The 19,807-nt window shown below is 45.0% G+C and overlaps 1 protein-coding gene across 1 annotated transcript in view; it reads left to right on the top strand.

Moving 5' to 3' along the window:
• The first annotated feature begins 2,713 nt into the window (after positions 1-2,713).
• Positions 2,714-19,807, top strand: part of rasa4 (RAS p21 protein activator 4) — a 283,641-nt gene continuing 266,547 nt past the window's right edge. The window contains exon 1 of the mRNA XM_063031375.1: positions 2,714-2,966. Coding sequence (XP_062887445.1) covers positions 2,902-2,966 — 65 coding nt within the window. The 5' untranslated portion in view covers positions 2,714-2,901. The remainder of the gene's footprint in view (positions 2,967-19,807) is intronic.

The following is a 19,807-nucleotide window of genomic DNA, read 5'->3' as shown; positions in this document are numbered from 1 at the left end:
GTGCAAGTGCAAATATAAATAAATAGCAATGAATAATGAGAACATGAAATAACAAGATAAAGAATCCTTAAAATGAGGTCATTGGTTGTGGGAACATCTCAATGGATAACAAAACTGAGTGTAGTTATCCGCTTTTGTTCAAGAGCCTGATGGTTGAGGGGGTGGTAACTGTTCTTGAACCTGTTAGTGCGAGTCCTGAGGCTCTTGTACCTTCTACCTGGTGGCAGCAGTGAGAAAAGAGCATGGCCTGGGTAGTGGTGATCTTTGATGATGGATGCTGCTTACCTACGACAGCAGTTCATGTCGATGTGCTCAACTGTTGGGAGGATTTTACCCATGATGTACTGGGCCAAATCTAATTTTTGTAGGATTTTCTATTCCAGGAATTGGTGTTTCCATACCAGACCGTGATGCAGCCAGTCAATACACTCTCCACTACACATCCATAGAAGTTTTTGGAAGTTTTAGATGTCATGCCGAATCTCCTTAAAGTCCCGAGGAAGTAGAGGCACTGTCGTGCTTTCTTTGTAATTACACGTATGTGCAAAATATACTGTATTTATCTTATATAAAGTAAAATCAGTACACATCTTTCTCTCGCAAACACGAGGAAATCTGCAAATGCTGGAAATTCAAGCAACACACACAAAAAATGCTGGTGAACGCAGCAAGCCAGGCAGCATCTAGAGGAAGAGGTACAGTCGACGTTTCGGGCCGAGACCCTTCGTCAGGACTAACTGAAAGAAGAGATAGTAAGAGATTTGAAAGTGGGAGCGGGAGAGGGAGATCCGAAATGATAGGAGAAGACAGGAGGAAGAGGGATGGAGCCAAGAGCTGGAAAGTTGATTGGCAAAAGGGATATGAGGCTGGAGAAGGGAGAGGATCATGGGACAGGAGGCCTAGGAAGAAAGAAAGGGGGGGGGACACGCAGAGGATGGGCAAGGAGTGTAGTGAGAGGGACAGAGGGAGAAAAAAAAAGGGGGGAGAGAGAGCGAGAGAGAGAATAAATAAATAAATAAATAAGGGATGGGGTACAGAGGGGAGGTGGGGCATTAGCGGAAGTTAGAGAAGTCAATGTTCATGCCATCAGGTTGGAGGCTACCCAGACGGAATATAAGGTGTTGTTCCTCCAACCTGAGTGTGGCTTCATCTTGACAGTAGAGGAGGCCGTGGATAGACATATCAGAATGGGAATAGGATGTGGAATTAAAATGTGTGGCCACTGGGAGATCCTGCTTTCTCTGGTGGACAGAGCGCAGGTGTTCAGCGAAATGGCCTCCCAGCCTGTGTCGGGTCTCGCCAATATATAGAAGGCCACATCGGGAGCACCAGACGCAGTATATCACCCCAGCCGACTCTCTGTTCTGTCTGGCAGAGAAAGGGTCTCTGCCTGAAACGTCGACTGTACCTCTTCCTAGAGATGCTGCCTGGCCTGCTGCGTTCACCAGCATTTTCTGTGTGTGTTACACATCTTTCTCTACATTCATTGTACCATCAGTTTAGCACATTCCCTTATAATGCCTCTCCTGTTCCCTCTTTAAACAATGTACCATTTGAGAGGCTGTTACATAAGACCGAGTCCCTTAGTGTGCAGTGCAACACACACAAAACGCTGGAGGAACTCAGCAGTCAGGCAGCATCCATGGAAATGCACAAACACAACATTTCAGGCCTGGAGAGGAAGGGGGAAGATGCCAGAATAAAGAGGTGGGGAAGGGGAAGGAGGATAGCTGGAAGGTGATGGGTGAAGCCAGGTGGGTGGGAAAGGTAAAGGGCTGGAGAGGAAGGAATCTGATAGGAGAGGAGAGTGGACGAAAGAAGAAAGGGAAGGAGGAGGGGCACCGGGGGAAGTGACAGGCAGTTGAGAAAAGTTAAGAGGCCGGAGTAGGGAAGTCATAGGAGGACCTTACAGTGCTGTATTTTCCCGCAGAGACTTTGCAATGCCTACACCTAGCTTCGCTGTGTCCCTCTGCACCTACTCCTGCTCCCTGGAATATGCATGTCGCATTGACCTCTTCCCTAGTCTCTGCACCATGGGGCAACACCTCATCCCCTCTCTGTACCCCATCTGTGTTCAAGGACTTAACTGTTTTCCGCTCCTAAATGAATAAATGTACGGAGATCTCAAATAGAAATAGAAAATGCCCGAAACACTTAGCGGCGAGGGAAACGGAGTCTCAGGTCAAAGACACTTCATCGAGCTGAAGCATTCACTGGTTCCCTTTCCACAGCTGCCGAGTGTTTCCAGCATTTTCTGTCCTGATTTCAGGTTTCCAGAACCGGCGGCGATATTTTTCAAGCACGGGGTGTCCGTGGCAGGACATGAGATCCGAGAGCGGGGTCCTTCCCAGCATTGGAGTCTACTCGCTCCAGACCCGGACTTCCACATCTCTCCTCTCCTGCCCACGATCGCCAGCCATCTGCCGCTCCCGTCTGGGAATGAGCTTGAGGACCGAGCAGCCCCTGTCCCGGGCCGAAGCGCTTCAATGATGAACACGCGAGCTATCATTTCGACGGTCCCGGGGCAATTTCACACGGCTTCCTCAGTCCTCGTCCTACTGAATGCAGTTTGTTTGATCCCAAGAGATAATAGAGTGCCCCGTCTAAAAAAAATCTATCAACCGCCTCGAATGGGGAAGTCTCCAACTAAACTGTAATTGATTAGAGACATTACGCCTCTTTTTTTTTAGGGACCTGTCATTTCTTCCTGTTTTAATTCTCAAGCCGCGGCCAATCAGAGTAGCTCAGCTGCCCCCTGGCGCCGCCCAGGCCGGGATGAAAGCGGCAGGGCCGCCCGACACATGGAGAGTCTCGGGCTACCAGGGGGAGGCAGACAGTCGGAGCCTGCCGCCGCCTCGCTACCAACTTTTACTCCCGACCTATGGAAGTCAGTAACCCGACATGGCCAAGCGCAGCTCCTTGTTTCTTCGGATCATTGAAGGAAAGAAACTGCCAGCGAAAGATCTGTGAGTACGAGGTCGCCCGTGGGTCCGGATTTCTTCCCTCATCACGGTGCAGAGGACAGTCGCCTCTGTGGGCAGCAGGTTGAGGGTCTGTTCACAAATCTGCCCCATGGCGCGAATGTGTGAACGATGCAGCCCCCCTCTGTTCAGGAGTGTGCGTGTGTACGGGAAGGGGCGTGTGATGTGGCTGGAGGAAAGCGACAGTGAAGTTTAGGAGGCGGAATTCCAGGTTGAATTTAACTCCAGTACATCAGTGTGCCTCGGTTTTCATCATCAGCCTATCCCCTCTCGCCCCTCATCCGCGGCTCACCTCCCCTCTTCCTCCTCCCTCTCCCCACTCTCAACCGCGGTGCTCCTCTCTCCTCCATCATCCGCGGACCCCCTCCCCGTCCCTCTCTTCAGCGATTCCTCTCTCCGTAAGTCGGGCTCGGAAGGGAATCCCGGAGCTCGGCTGTGGTTGCCGCCCGGTGACCGATGACTGCAGACTGGCGGCTACCTCGGGTCAGACTGTAATCAGACATTGTCGCAGCTCCGGCACAGACCCCGGCCATCTTCAAGGATTTGAGCCGCCACAGGTCGACTACCTATCTATCCCACAGCTCTCCGTTCCCGGGACATTTCTCCCCCAACCCCGCACACCCGTCCGCTTTCACTCGCTGCTTAAAGCCTGCCATTCACATTCATCCATTAAACTTACATTTGGATGCTGACACTGGTTTTAAGGAAATATTCTCTCTCTCTCTCTCTCTCTCTCTCTCTCTCTCTGTCTTTTCACTCTCTCCTTCCTTGTTATTTTTCTCTCTCTTCCTCATCCCTCCATCCCTGCCTTCTCTCCAGTGTCCCTCCTCAGTATCTATCCCTTCTCGCTCTCGCTTGCTCGCTACCTTGTCGTCTTGCCGCTGGAGGATGGATCGCCAAACCTATTCATCAGAGGGGAGGGAGATGCTGCTCTTTGGGAGCACAGCTAATGTAATAATTAAGTTCTGCTCAGGCTAAAGGGTGCTTATATTACCACACTGCCGTGAATGAATGCAGTCTTGTCAAGTAAATCATAACTCCCGTCATCCGCGTTCACGACTGCACGTTTTCCGCGCTAAAACCTGGAATCACTTGGAGACACTGGCAGGTCCGGCCGCATCTGTAGAGAGAACCAAAGGTAACGTTTTGGGAGAGCCGGCTACAGTGCTCTGTATTTTATCTGGTTTCAGCTCTGAGTCAGTTCCCAGTCCTGTTAGAAAGTTGCCAGCCTGAAACGTAACTCGTGTTACTCTCTCCAGAGATGCTGCCTGACCTGCTGAGCATCTTCAGCATATTCTGTTTTTATCTCAGAATACTAGCACCTGCAGGTTTTTTTTTGGCTTTTTGGTTACTATTCCCTGCTGAACTGCATAAAATAATTTCTTTTAATGTGCACAATTTTTTTTGTATATAAATGCCACTGGCAGTGCCTACATTTGTTGTCTGTTTCTCATGCCTCTTGGTGCTGAGCTACCTCTTTGAACCCAAGGCAGTTCTTTTGGTGGAGTTGCTGATGAGGAGGGAGTTCTTGGATTTTAAACTCAATGACAATGATATATATTTCTTAGTAAGGATGGTATGCGACTTGGTGGTAGAAGTTATGGTGTTGGAGGTACAGTCAGGATAGCCAAGGTAAATATTTGCAATATGTTGTGTTGTGGATACATGCTGCACTATATGGTGGTGGTAGAAGGAGGGTGCGGGGGATTAATGAATGTTTAAGTGATGGATAGAACACTGATGGGTGTGTGGAATGCACTGCCGGCAGTGGTGGTGGAAGCGGATACAACAGGGTCTTTTAAGAGCCTCTTAGATAGGTGCATGGAGCTTAGAAAACTAGAGGGCTATGTGCTAGGGAAATTGTAGGCAATTTCTAGAGTAGGTTACATGGTCGGCGCAACATTGTGGGCTGAAGGGCCCGTAATGTGCTGTAAATTTCTGTGTTAATCAAATGGCTCCTTTGTCTGGGGGTGGTGCTCAGCACAAAGCAGTCGAAACTGCATTAATTTAAAGAAGAAGATTTTGTTACACTCCTGACTGTTGCTTCGGTTGGAAAGGCTTTGGGGTATCAGGCGGTGAGTCATTCACTGATGGATGTCCAGCCCCTGGCCTGCTCTTGTAGTTACAATACTTGTGTAGAAGATGCTGTTTCTGGTCAATGTTGATCCCCAGCATATTGACGGTGAGGGATGTGTGATGGGAATGGCAAAGGTAAAGGGTTAGGCACTCTCTTGGTGCTGTTGCCTGCAGTTCGTTTGCACAAATGTGACTTTCTAGTTATCATTCTGTACTGAATGTAGTCCAGGTTTTGTGCAATGCAGATATGGACTGGGTCACCTGATTGCAACTAGAATTAACTCTTGTAATAGACCATAAGCCATAGGTGCAGAATTAGGCTATTTGGCCCATCGAGTCTGCTCCGCCAATCAATCATGGCTGAACCTTTTTCCCCCCTTCTCAGCTCCACTCCCTGGTCTTATCCCCGTAACCTTTGAACCCATTTTCAATCGTGAACCTATCAAACTCTGCCTTAAATACACTCAGTGGCCTGGCCTCCACACCCGCCTGTGGCAACAAATTCTACAAGTTCACCACCCTCTGGCTAAAGAAATTTCTCCACACCTTTCTTTTAAATGGATGCACCTCTATCCTGAGGCTGTGCCTTCTTGTCCCAGAGTCCCCCCACCAGGGGAAACATCCTATCCATATCTACTCTTTTGAGGCCTTACAACATTCGAAAGGTTTTAATGAGATCCCCCCCTCATCCTTCTAAATTCCAGTGAGTACAGACCCAGAGCCATCAAATGTTCCTCGTGTGATAATTGTTTCATTCCCAGAATCATCCTTGTGAACCTCCTCTGAACCCTCTCCAATATCAGCACATCTTTTCTAAGATGGGGAGCCCAAAACTGTTCACAAATCTCAAGGTGAGACCTCACCAGTGCCTTATAAAGCCTCAATATCAGATCCCTGCTCTTGCATTTTAGACCTCTTGAAATGAATGCTAACATTGCATTTGCCTTCCTCACCACTGACTCAACCTGCAAGCTAATTTTTAGGGTGTTCTGCAGAAGGACTCCCAAGTCCCTTTTCATCTCAGATTTTTGGATTTTCTCCCTATTTAGAAAATAGTCTGCACATTTATTTCTTCTACCAAAGCGCATGACCATGCAATTTCCAACATTGTATTTCATTTGTTACTTTCTTGCCCATTCTCCTAATCTGTCTAAATCCTTCTGCAGTCTTCCTGTTTCCTCAACACTACCTGCACCTCCACCAATCTTCGTATCCTCTGCAAACTTGGCAACAAAGCCATTTACTTCATCATCTTAATCATTGACATACAGCATAAAAAGAAGCGGTCCCAATACCGACACCACTAGTCATTGGCAGCCAACCAGAAAAGGATCCTTTTATTCCCTCACACTGCCTTCTACCAATCAGCCATTGCTCTAACCATGTTAGTAACTTTCCTGTCAGACCATGGGCTCTTAACTGGATAAGCAGCCTCATGTGTGGCACCTTGTCAAAGGTCTTCTGAAAGTCCAAATATACAACCTCCACTACATCCCCTTTATCTCTCCTACTTGTAATCTCCTCAAAGAATTCCAACAGGTTTGTCAGTAATCATCGGTGAACATCTCCACTTTTGATTTTGTGATAGAATGAAAATTATTAACGAAGCAGCCGAAGATGGTTGTGCCTAGGACATCACACTGAGCAACTCATGTTCAAAGTTCCAAGTTCTAAGTAAATTTTATAATCAAAGTACATATATGTCACCATATACAACCCTGAGATTCATTTTCCTGTGGATCTGCAAATCTATAGGATAGTAGCTAGAACAGGATCAATGAAAGATGAACCAGAGTGCAGAAGACAACAAACTGTGCAAATGCATAAATATAAATAAATAGCAAGAACATGAGAATGAGATAAAGAGTACTTAAAGTGAGATCTTTGGTTGTGGGAAAATTTTGATGATGAGGCAAGTCAGTGTAGTTATCCCCTTTTATTCAAGATCCTGATGGTTGAGGGGATATAACTGTCCTTGAACTTGCTGGTGCAAGTCCTGAGACTCTTGTACCTTCTACCTGGTGGCAGCAGAGAGAAGAGAGCATGAGCTGGGTGGTGAGTGGTCCCTGATGATGGATGCTGGTTTCCTGCAACAATGTTTCATTTAGATGTGCTCAATGGTTGTGAGGGCTTTATCCATGATGTAATGGGCCAAATCCAGTTCTTTTTGTATGATTTTCTGTTCAAAGGAATGAAGCAAAGATATCCTGGGGCTGGAACAACTACAGCCAGATTTCTTCATGTAAAATTTGGCTGCTTAAGCCATTGGAGTGTTTTCCCCTCGATGCCTGTTGACTTCAGCTTTATCAGTGCTCTTCAATGCCATGATCAATTAAATCCTGCCTTCATGCCAAAGGCAGGCACCCACAGTTCTGGAGTTAAGCTCTTTTGTTTATGTTTGGGCCAAGGCTGCAATGCGACCTGTAGTTAACTCGTCCTAATGAAGTCCATATTTTGCATTAGTGAGCAGATTATTGCCTGTTGATAGAAGTGTCGCAATGCCTCTTGTCAGTTAGCTCTCAATCATGACCAAAGTCCTCGAAGGTGTCTTCAACAGCGCTAGCAAGAGGCACTTGCCTGTGAAGTGCAAGGTCCCATTTGTTAGCTTAAATGTTCTTTTCACTCCCTCCCTCTAAACACACATCAAGTAAATAGAGAATTGCTCTCCTACTACCGCAATTAATCATTTCAGCTGAGCTGTCATTCCCTCCATGCCAAAAGATAAGGCTGCAAACCTACAGAAATTCCAGAAGATGAAAGTTTCCCTCTGAATTTGCACATTATTGTGAGTTGGAAACACGCCATTTCTTCATCTCTGGGTCTAAATCCTGGTGCTCCTTATCTTACTGCAGTAGGTGAGGGAAACCAATTCAGTGGCTTGTCCTGGATTGTTTCAGATTTTAAGAGTTGTATTAGGCTGGGTTAGTCATGACAGTCTATGCTCTAGAAGCAGCTGCACCTGCAGCTACCATTTACACCCCTGGCATCTATATCAATTACTTAGCTTTTTCTATTCACACAAACGTGAGCAAACCCAGTCTGGGTAGTTATCAACTGATGTCACGTCATGTGGGTGATACAGCTAGTCAATTTATGCACAGTAAGGTCCGATAAGATTATCAATGTGAAATTATTTCAGTAGAGTTAGTAACTGAAAGGTGGCCTTCCTGAGCTATGTAAGGTGTTTGAAGGGAGTTGATACAGGGGCAATTATGGTTAAAACATAGAAAAAAACAGGAAAGTCATGCTAGAACTGTAATGAATCTGAAGTACTGTAGGTAATTTGGGCATGGCAGGAAAGATGTGCTGGAACAAGACAGGACATGGGGAAATTCATTCCTATATTCCCAGGCTGGAAAACTCTAGTCTAGGGAAGGATGTGCCTGGTGGTGAGATCCTGTTGGAGATGATGGAAGTTGTAGAGAATGATGTGTTGGGTGCGGAGGTGCGTAGGTGAAGAGAGAGAGAACCCTATCCCTTTTATAAAGTTTAAGGTGCAGGAAGGTCTTTTTCCACCTTTGGGTGGTGGGAGTTTAGAGTTTTGCCTCTAGAAAGAGTAGCTGAAGTCAAAACATTCGTTACACTGAAGGAAAATTAGCATTTGATGGGCCCTAACTGACAAAGTTATGGATCGAGAGCTGAGGTGTGGGTGGAGGCTCAACGGCCCTTTGTCAGACATAGACACAACTGACCAAATGGTCCTTTACTGCACATTTTTATAATTCCACTGAGAAATCAATGTCAGTACAGATACTGGGACAAGTTAGAACGTGGAGCAGCAGGTGGTGCTGCTTACTCTCAGCTTCACTGACATGGGTTCAGTCCTCGCCTTGGGTGTTGTACTTGCGCTGGGTTGTGGACTGTGGTTTGATGGACTCTGGGTCAATGGCTGTTTGGTCCTTCTGCTGCTGCACGTACGGTGGGGTGGGGAGGGGAGGGGAGGAGTGTCGGTGTTTCTGCCGTTTCTTGTGCAAAGGGAGGGGGGGGCTTCAGGGCTTCAGTGTTTCTATTGTTCTGTGGGGATTCTTTGTTTTGTGGATGTCTGTGAAGAGGACAAATTTCAGGTTGTGTACTGGATGCATGCTCTGATAGTAAATGTACTTTGAACTTTGAAATTCGCCCTATGACCGTATTATGGGTGCTCTGGTTATCTCACAGATCCTAAAGACATGGTAGTTGTTAGTTTAATTGGCTTATGTAACCCTAGTGTACTACCATGGGGTGTTAAGGATCATGGTTGATAGAAAAGATTGCAGAGATATAAATGGGGAATAAGATTGCCCTGAGAGTCACCATAGGTTCAGTGGTCTTCTTTCCCATAAGGAGATTGAAATACCATAAATATAAAATGTGTTGGGCATGTGGCCAAATGGTTAAAACGTTCGTCTAGTGATCTGAAGGTCGCTAGTTCGAGGCTCAGCTGTGGCAGTGTGTTTGTGTCCTTGAGCAAGGCGCTTAGTCACACATTGCTCTAGTGTCTGTGTGAGGAGTGGCGCCCCACACAGACTTCCAATCTGTGCCTTGTAAGGCATGAAAATGCCCGACGCAGGCCTCTCATGGTCTGAGTCAATGTTCCCTCCCTGCCCCTAATGGTTGGCTTGGACAAAGTGGATCGAAGGGCATGTTTCTGTGCTATATGATTATATAGTTATTTTTTTTAAAGTCTTTACCATCAAAAGAATACACACAAGATGCTGGAGGAACTCAGTAGACCAGGCAGCGTATTTGGAAAAGAGTGAACGGTCAGCATTTCAGCCGAGACCCTTCTTCAGGTCAGGAAGAAAGAGATGGGAAGTCAGAGTAAGAAGGTGGGGGAGGGGGAGCAGAGGAAGAAGTACCAGGTGGTAGGGTGATAGATGAAACTTGAGGAGGGGTGAAGTAAAGAGCTGGGAAGTCGATTGGTGAAAGAGATAAAGGGCTGGAGAAGGGAGAATCTGATAAGAGAGGGCAGAAGGCCTTGGAAGAAAAGGAAGGGGGAGGAGCACCAGAGGGAGGTGATGAGCAGGTAAGGAGATGGGATGAGAGAGGGAAATCAAAACTTTTCCTTGTTATTGGAACATTGGGCTTAGTCAGCTGAAAACCCTTCTGCTGATCATAACTCTTTTGCACTGAGGTAGGTGAGGAATGGAAGGTCTCTGGAAGCTGAAGGGAATGATGCATTCATCTCTGGTGGCTGCAGCTGTTGGAGTACAAGAGCCACATTTGGGACGTTATACCTGATGTAATCCCTGGATATTTTGGACATGACAAAGAAGGACATGGAGACATTGTCTTTAATTATGACCTTCTAGAGTTTAGTAATAATTGAGGGATTCTCTGCTATCTTTATTGAAATTTTCTGCTTGCACCCTGCAGGAGCTTGCACCATCCATGCTTGAGAAAAGGGGACATATGAGGCTGTTGTGTCTAACAAAGTTATCTATATACTACTAAAACTCTCATGCTCTGTCTGTCTGTTTGTCTGTTTGTGACCTCCAATTAGTGCAAACGGTGCATTACAGTGGCACTTTTTTTGGCTAAATCAAATTAAAATGCGCTAACTTACAGAATGCAGGCAAAGTTTAGGGTTATATATTCATAAAATTGCTCATTCGCCAAAAAATCAACAGGCTGCCTTTCACCCGAGACCCGATTGGCCGTCATGGAAATCGGGATGCCACGGCCCGACGCATGCACATGGCCACCCTCAGCAGCACCTCACCATGCTCATAGAGCCGCTTCCACCTTCCATGGAGACCGCAATGCCACAGCCTGACGCATGCACACGGCCAGCCTCAGCAGCTTGGAGGCTTTGGTGTTACTGCTTCCTATCTTCTATCAAGCATTAGGGTAAAAATATATGGATAGCCTAATTATGCCACGTGGAAAGAGCAGAGGGACATTATGGTCAAGCAATGATGCCAAACGTCTTCGGGAAGCTGCAAAGAGAGGGAGAGAACAACAATCGGATGAGGCCAGGGCCGCACGACTCCAGGATCAAAGAGTCCGGACGAAAAAGCTGAGAGAAGACGAGACAGAGGAGGACAGGCATGCACGTCTCCAAAATGACATCAACAGGCACAGACTGAGGAGAGAACAAGAATCCAATCAGGCCAGGGCCGCACGACTCCAGGATCAGAGAGAAAGAACAAATGGTAGAAGAGATGAAGAGACGAAGGATGAAAGGGCTGCACATCTCCAGAATGACAAAAACAGACAGAGAGAGAGGAGAGAGGAAGAGACAGAGGAGAAAAGGAAAGATCAACTCCAGAATAGGCGGCACAGAGTAATTATTGCAAGAGTTGCTGAAGATGTCAGTGGCCGCTCTCGACGACAATAACTCGACAGAGAAAGAGCAAGGCAAAATGCACGACTGGCATGCCGTCACATTTCTGCTGAAGTTGGTTCGATGACCAGAGTATGCCCTCACTGTCGTGCCTTCCTATTCACTGGAGAAACCGCACATTTCTGCTGTATAAAGGGAAAGGTCAGGATAGGTGATTTGCAGCCTCTACCTAATAAACTCCTCAATTTGTACAGCAATGATGAACCTATTGCAAATGAGTTCAGGAAGAACATCAGACAATACAATTGCCTCTTCCAAAATGACTTCCTTTGGTGCCAAAGAAGTCATTCCAACTAGGAATCGATGGAATCCTTCTGTGATTATTCAAGTCCAAATCCATCATTACATCAGACATTTAATTCTAGACCTGACCCAGCAAGCCTGATTCCTTCAAATTTACTTCATGGATATTTAATGTTCATTCTGGTCACATCAGACTGCACTACCCTTCTCTCAAAGGGTGCCCTATCGGGTCACCCTGTTGTCTAGTTGCACATTAAAGGGGAAAAATGTCCTGGTCTCTCCCCCTTTTGAACAATGTGTGTTCAGTCCATAATATTTCACAAGGATGATATAAAAGCCATGAAGAGAAGCAGTTACATTGTAAAATAGGTAGTGGATGGATTTTGTAAGTCAGCATTTCCTGTAAGTGATGTGCCCAGGAGTCTTGTACTTCTGCTAGCTGTGGTTTACTCTTTCCACAAGCCACTAGATGTGTGTAGTGGCTGATATTTTCCTTTGTGATCACATACAAAAGAGAGTTGTAAGTTATTTTTCCTACTTTTAATTCACTTTTTGTTCAATTCTTGGGATGGAATATCAGCAATAATTGCCACTTTGTAACTGTCCTTGAGAGAACAGTAATAAACCGTACTCTTAAACTGCTAAACAACAGGAATTCTGCAGATGCTGGAAATTCAAGCAACATACATCAAAGTTGCTGGTGAACGCAGCAGGCCAAGCAGCATCTATAGGAAGAGGCGCAGTCGACGTTTCAGGCCGAGACCCTTCGTTAGTCCTGACGAAGGGTCTCGGCCTGAAACGTCGACTGCGCCTCTTCCTATAGATGCTGCTTGGCCTGCTGCGTTCACCAGCAACTTTGATGTATGTTGCTCTTAAACTGCTGTTGTCCATGTGGTGAACGTACAGAAATATGGTAATATTAGGAAGGAGTTTCATGAGTTAATCTCAGCAGGGATGAAGTAACAGGAACACATTTTAAAACCTTGGAGAGGAATGTGGTTAATTACGTTCTCATAATGTTCTGACATTGCCCTCGTGGTTCAAATTGCAGTATATTTTGAAGGTGGTACATCACAAATTTAGAGCATGCCATTGGCAGAGAGAATGGATATTGTTCGATGGGCTGAGGTTGTTTCTCTAGTGTTGCTAGAACTGCACTTGCCCAAGTGAAAAGTATTTCCTCTGCCAGTGAAGTAGGATGTTAACTGTTTCTCTTTCCACAGATGTTATCTGAGCCGCTGTGTGTTTCCAGCAGTATCTGTTCTGCCTTTCAGATTTCCAACATCTTTTTAAAACATTTTCCCCAAGTTTTTTTTTCCCTTTCTGAAAGTTCCAGTTGTCACAGACTAGCATGGCTTGGACTTTCTGTGGTGTGCTTCATACCCATTTGTTCATGCATCGTCTAGATACTGATGATTTCTGGACTTCTTTAATATCTGAGGGGATAAGTAAGAACACATGCTGCTGAAGGAACTCAGTGTGTCGAGCAGTATCTGTGCAGGCAAAAGTATTGTTGATGTTTGAATTGTTTCCCTGCATCAGCAGTGAGTGCATGAAATGAAGATAGCTGGACTGTAGAGAGTTAAGTGGGAGGGGTAAGACAGTGGCTGCTAGGTGATAGGTGGAACCAGGTGTATGCGGGATGATGGACAGATGGAGCTATGTGGGGGAAGGGGGAATTAAGAGACAGATGATTGTGGTGATCGGTGGAAACAGATAAGGGGGGGGAGAACAATGGGGAGAAGAGGGTAATGGAGAGGAGAGGGCAGAGCCATAGGCTGGATGGTGATAGGGAGAACCAGATGAGGGAACAGAGGAGGAGTGGGCTACCTGAATGTGGAAAATTTAATGTTTATGCCATTGAGTTGTAGGGTACCAAGGTGGAATAGGAGGTGTTGTCTTTCTAGTTAGTGTTTGGCCTCACCAGGAGACGGTGAGAGAGTGAGAGGGGCAGTTGACGTAACATGCGACCTGAAGCTTAAAATGGTCATTGTGGACAGGGTGCAGATTTCTGCAAAACCGCCCAGTCCACGCTTAGTCTCACCGACGTACAGGAGGAATCCAGTGGTACGAGCGTTGAATTTTCCTGTTTTAGATCACCCACTCCCCCTCTCTCCCTTTCCCACTCTACTGATGCACCCCGGTTTTCTCTCCCTTTGGTCACCTTTCCCATTTCCATTTGCCCATCACCCATCTTTTCCCCCTGGCGTACCCTCCCTAATGCTTCCCCGACCTGGTTCTACATGCACGTCAGCTAGAGCCCCTTATCATCTTTCAACTTTTGGTGCTATATTCTGACCGCCCCCCCCCACCTGGTTTCATCCGCTCACAGTTGTTTACTTATCTGTTACTACCTATCAGCTCCGACTCACCCCTCTTCGTACTGCTTTATATTGCCAATCTTCCCTCCAAACTCTCAGGTCTTGTGTAAGGTCATGATGAAAACGTCAACTACTCCTTTGAGGCCCGCTGATGCCACTTGGCCCACTGAGTTACTCCATCCACTCGGTTACTTTTTTTGCTCCAGATTCCAGCATCTGCAGGATCTTCATCCTCCAATTTTCACCTTCTCCAAAGAGATCCTACCACTGAACATATCTTTGCTTCCCCCCACCCACCCCTTCCGCAGGGATCGCTCCCTCCGTGATTATTTTGTCCATTCGTCCCTCCCCATTAATCTCCCTCCTGGCACTTATCCCTGCAAGCAGCCCAAGTACTACACCTGCCCATTCACCTCCTCCCTCACCTCCAGTCAGGGCCCCAAACAGTCTTCCCAGGTGAGGCAACACTTCACCTGCGAATCTGCTGTGAATTACCCGCAAAACTATTGCGTTCAGTGCTGCTGATGCAGCCTGCTTTACACTGGTGAGACCTGTCGTAAGTTGGGGGACAGCTTCATCGAGCACCTGCGCTTCATCCGCCAAAAGTGGAACTTCCCGGTGGCCAAATATTTTAATTCCTATCCTTATTCCCATTCCAACGTGCGGGTCCATGGCCTCCTCTTGTGCCAAGATGAGGCCACCCTCAGGGTGGAGGAGCAATATCTTATATTCTGTCTAGGTAGCCTCCAGTCTGATTTTTCCTTCCGGTAAAAAAAAATTCCCTCCCCTTCCTCTCTCCTTCTATTCCCCACTCTGGCCTTCTACCTCTTCTCACCTGCCTATCACTTTGCCCTGGGTCCCTTCCTCCTTCCCTTTCGCCTATGGTCCACACTCCTCTCCTTTCCGACTCCTTCTTCTCCAGCGCTTGACCTTTCCCACCCATCTAGCTTCTCATATCACCTCCTAGTTAGCCTCCTTCCCCTCCTCCAACCTTTTCATTCTGGTGTCTTCTGCCTTCCTTTCCAGACCTGAAGAAGGGTCTCGATCCAAAACATCAACTATTTATTCATTTCCATAGATGCTACCTGACCTGCTCAGTTCCTCCAGCAATCTGTATGTGTTTGTTCTGTCTCAGTGTTTGAGGGACTGGGAATGCAAATGAACATTGCGCAGTCAATTTGGAACATCTTGACTTCTGACCCTATGTTGGAGAGAATGACGTTGACAAAGCAGCTGAAGATCCTTTGAGTGGATGACTTGCCCATTAACACTTTGATGTTGTGGAACCTCACCGTGTCTATCTTGCCTACTTTGCTATCTACAATATAACAATGTCTACAACATGAAAAGTGATCTGTCAAAGCAGGCTTTTGTTTTTGTTTGGAGTATATTTTTTATAAGAGCAGGAGTGTCCTATCCAGCATTAAATGTGATCATGGCCGACCCACATTGGCCTCAACACCTCTTCTGTGCCAGTTCCCTATGCATTCAGTTCCTCAATCTTGCAGATACTTATCCATCACCTTGTACATTTCTGGTGACTTAGCCTCCACCGCCTTTTGGTCTAGAGAATTCACTATCCTCTGAGAGACAAAATTTCTATAGACCTCAGTTTTGAATAACTGTCCCCTTTTGTTGTAACTGTGTCTCCTTGCTTGTGACTTTCCCATTGGTGGGAAACATCTCAACATCTATCCTGTCAAGCCCCTTGAGAATTTTGATTTTTTAAAAATTATATCACTGCTTGTCCTACTAAAACTATCTAACCTCTCTTAATAGCACAGCCTGCTCATCCTAGGAACAAGCCTGGCGAATTTCCTTCGGCCTGCTTCTAGTGCATCGAACTCCTTTTGTTTCATGTTTATTCTATGGCATCAGTAGCCACGCGTAGATTCAAATGTATGGTGACCTCACCTGAGAGAGAACATTTCTAACATCTGCTGCCCTCGAGAGCTGTGGTGAGATGTTCTAGGCCCTGAGTTTGCGAACTTTGACCTGAGAAGCAGGAACTTGGCTGATTTGTACCGTGCACAACTGGGGATTGTAGCTTGTTCATTAAATTTTAAAATTGAAACAAAGTGATTTGGTCCATGTCAAATGTTATGGGGAGGTACCACTTTATTTCTTTTGCCTGAAACTGCTGAGACTGACTGTGCCTCTGACAATCTTGACTTTGAATTATAATTGATGAGAAAATGAATACCCACTGCACAAAACACAGTGAGAGATAGCTGATGTTCAGATATGTGTCCAATTACTTTTCTGTGTGGCATAGACTTTATGTGCATAAAGCCAGAATTACATCATCAAAGGTACCTCTCAGTAGTAACATTAGTAACCAAGGCAACAGCTCCTGTGCTACATCTAGAGGCCTCTGAGTTTTCTTCCCACCTAGTAACCTTACAATAATCTTGACACTTGATTGACCATCTGCACAGATGGTTCATGCTGCACTAGAAAGCTGTATTCTTAAGTAAATCACTGTTATTTGGACACATTGAGGAAGGATCAACTTTATTCATCATATACATTTACATGTGTTAGGAATTTGCTGTGTTAAGTTGGTCAGGGCACAGCATGCCACAAAAAAACAACATTTAACATTATAAAGAATCAAGAATTATGTATATGCAAATAAAGTTAGAGGTTAAAGTACGGATGTGGAATAAAATGTGCATAAATATCAGCATGTATTTACAATTAAACAGCATTATAAAAAGTGGTTTGAAGTGTTTACAGAGCACTGTAGTGACAAGGGTAATAGATAGAGAGGTGTGCTGGGGGGGCTAAGTAGAGTGGTTAATCAGATTAACTGGCTAGGCAGGGAAAAGAAACTTTTAAGATGGCATAAAGTTTTGTTTTAACAGTTCTATAGCACTTTCCAGAAGGGAGCCTTAGGAAAATGCAATTTGCAGGGAGAGTAGTGTTCACGATGATTTTCCCTGACTGCTTCTTCGTCCTAAACACGTACAATGCAGCAGAGATGATAGACTGCAGCCAATGACCTTTTTGGCTGACCTAACAGTTGGCTGTAATTTTTGTACATCGTGAGACGATGCTGCTCCAAACCACTCAGCGTTGGCCGATGTGAGGATGCTCTCTGTAATGGCAGTGTAGAATTACACCAGTATGTTCTGGGGAAGATGGAGTTTTCTCACTGCTGCCAAAAGTTTTTATCCTCTGCGGAGTCTTTTCGTTAATGAAGGAGGTATGATTCTCCCACGGGATCCTGTGAAATAATGATGTCCAGGAACCTGAATGTTAAAACAGCGATGTTTCAGATCCTCCATTTGTACGATCACTTCACTCTTGTCTTAAATAGCACCTTTCAAACATAAATGTAGAATGTCGGGGTTATTATCAGCAGGGTTTGCTGGAATGTAAACACATTGCCTTGTTGCTTGTGCTCCTAATTAACGAAGCTGAACTTCACAAAGTAGTTGCTTCAAGGAGGAGAGCACAAGGGCAATCTGGGAAAGTCAGTACCTTTCCTCTCAGGTGTTGTAGACTGCAGTCTATTTTACAGTAACCTGCTTCAGCTGCCTTCTTTGACCATCCTTGTCCTCTATTTTCTTCCTTGACAAAATTCCTTCTCAAAGCTCAGCATTTCAATAAACTTCTGATTTATACTTCTCGTGTGTCATTTTCTTTTTCCCCTCCCTGTCTAAATTGCTGTGACATTTTCAGAGAATCATAGAAGTAGACAATTCAGAACAAAATCATTTGATCCATGAGTCTACCTTGTTTGTCCATCTGGTTATTCTTACTGTTTGACTCGTTCCCCTTTACATGCTTGTGTCATTAAAATTGTTATGTTTTTTTAAGAAGTTAGAAAGCTTATGACACGAAAATGAGAAAATCTGCAGATGCTGGGAAGCCAAGCAACACACACAAAATGCTGAAGGATCTCAGCTGGCCAGGCAGCATCTATAGAAAAGAGTAAACAGTCAACATTTGGGCCAAGACCCTTCATTAGGACAGGAAAATAAAAATCTGAGTAAGAAGGTGAGGAGAAGAAGTACAAGGTGATAGGTGATAGTTGAAATCGGTAAGGGGGAGGGGGGAGGTTATTAGCTGGGAAGCTTATGACTGTCCAGTGCTTCCTCACCAATAAGTTATCGCATTTCCAGCAGTGGTCAATAAACTGTCTTTGTACATTCATTACATTGCTTTATTGTACTCGCTGTAAGTGACTACTTTAAGCACAGAAAAAAAAGTGCATTGATTGTTGCTACAGAACTGATGACCTATGGATTTTAAACCTAACAAATGAGATTTATTGCTGTAGTGTTAACATAGATCCTTGTCTAGGAACAATTATGGGGCACAGTGTTGGGGATGTACTGCTGTGGTCTGTCTTCAATCTTGTGTATTTAGTACATCTTTCTGTCTCTGTGCACTTGCACGTTAGGGTTGAGGATATTCATCATCCTCCAGATGACAAGCCGTGTACAAAACACCAGTAAATCACAATTAATCTTAGAAAAAAGACTGTCATAGCCAAGGTCTATTAATAATTACTTACTGTTGCATGACAAGTTTACGGGTGGACCTGCAGCCAGATATTTATACCAACTTCAATCTAAAAACTTTAGTAAAGAGCACTTAAGCTCTGCTTTTGTATGTCAAGTAGCTGTGTTGCCTGTGGGAAAGACAGTCTAACTTAAGCACAATTTTTCCTCCAGCAATGCCAGAAATAGTTTACATTGTACACCTGTGACCTTTCTTCATTACATAAACATTAGATTCCTTCAGGCAATGTAACTCTGGTAGTTACTAAATGTTAACTGAATTAAATTTTACTGAATCAAGTTGTACAATTAAATGCTTTTAACTGTGCAAAACCTCTGTATAATCTTCAGTACCTATTGTTGTGATGATGGATCTAGAGAATGATTGAGTCTCAAAATCATGTGGCAAAAGTTTTAGTTGAAGGATGAATTTTATTATTTGTTTTAAAATATCTGTCCTAGGTTGGTAATTGGACTATTGGGCTCTCACACTAAGGAACTTGGGCTGAAACACCCTATTTATTATGGGCCCATTTGACTGTTGACTCCTCTTTGCTTGGCTGTGGGCACCTTTCTCCTCTGAAAAGTGACTTCCATTTATATGGTGCCTTTCAGTATATTCCAAAAGATTCCATAATTTCTTCACTGGCTGCATGGTGCTGTCATGATTTCAATATAGAATAACAAGAGACTTCTTTTTTGCAGAACAAGATCCAGAAACAGGAAGTAGGTAACACTCAACAATCTGTTGTGGTAATGCCCAATGATGACTGTGGGTCAGGAGACTGGCGATAGCTCACTAATTCTTTAAAATATCACCTTGGGATCATTCACCTCAAAGGGCAACAGGGCCTGGGTCCAACATCTCATCTGAAAGGTGGGATACATTTCTCCCCCATGCTTGATTGGGGAATCAGCCTAGGTTCTTGTGTCGTTGCTGACAGATTATACATTTGGTAACAGCCTTTTGAATGAAGTTGTGGCCATTTTCAGACTTGAGGAAGAGTGGATGCTCGTTTGGCATATTTGACCCTAGTCCTCCCTGCCAATTGCCTCTTGCATTTCTCTAGCTTCATAGCGAGCGAGAACACAATCACTTTATGATCCTGTTGAATGGTGGAACAGGCCAGGGATGCCAAATCGTCTCCACTTGCTCTTAATTTGTGTGTTGACACTGTGTGAATTCAACGGCAAGGTTTCTTAAAATATTTGAGGTTTTATATGAATGCTTTTGAACTTTTTAAAAATCAGTTATTAATGTCAACACCTAATTTATTGGGAAGTGTCATATTAACTCACCAGATTCCCTGAACATGAAGGAGGAATTGCTCAGTTCCCTTCTCTGTTTGT

This window comes from Mobula hypostoma, chromosome 23 (genome assembly GCF_963921235.1).
Source record: "Mobula hypostoma chromosome 23, sMobHyp1.1, whole genome shotgun sequence".
In the NCBI taxonomy this organism is placed as follows: domain Eukaryota; kingdom Metazoa; phylum Chordata; class Chondrichthyes; order Myliobatiformes; family Myliobatidae; genus Mobula; species Mobula hypostoma.
This window is presented reverse-complemented; position numbering and strand designations above follow the sequence as displayed.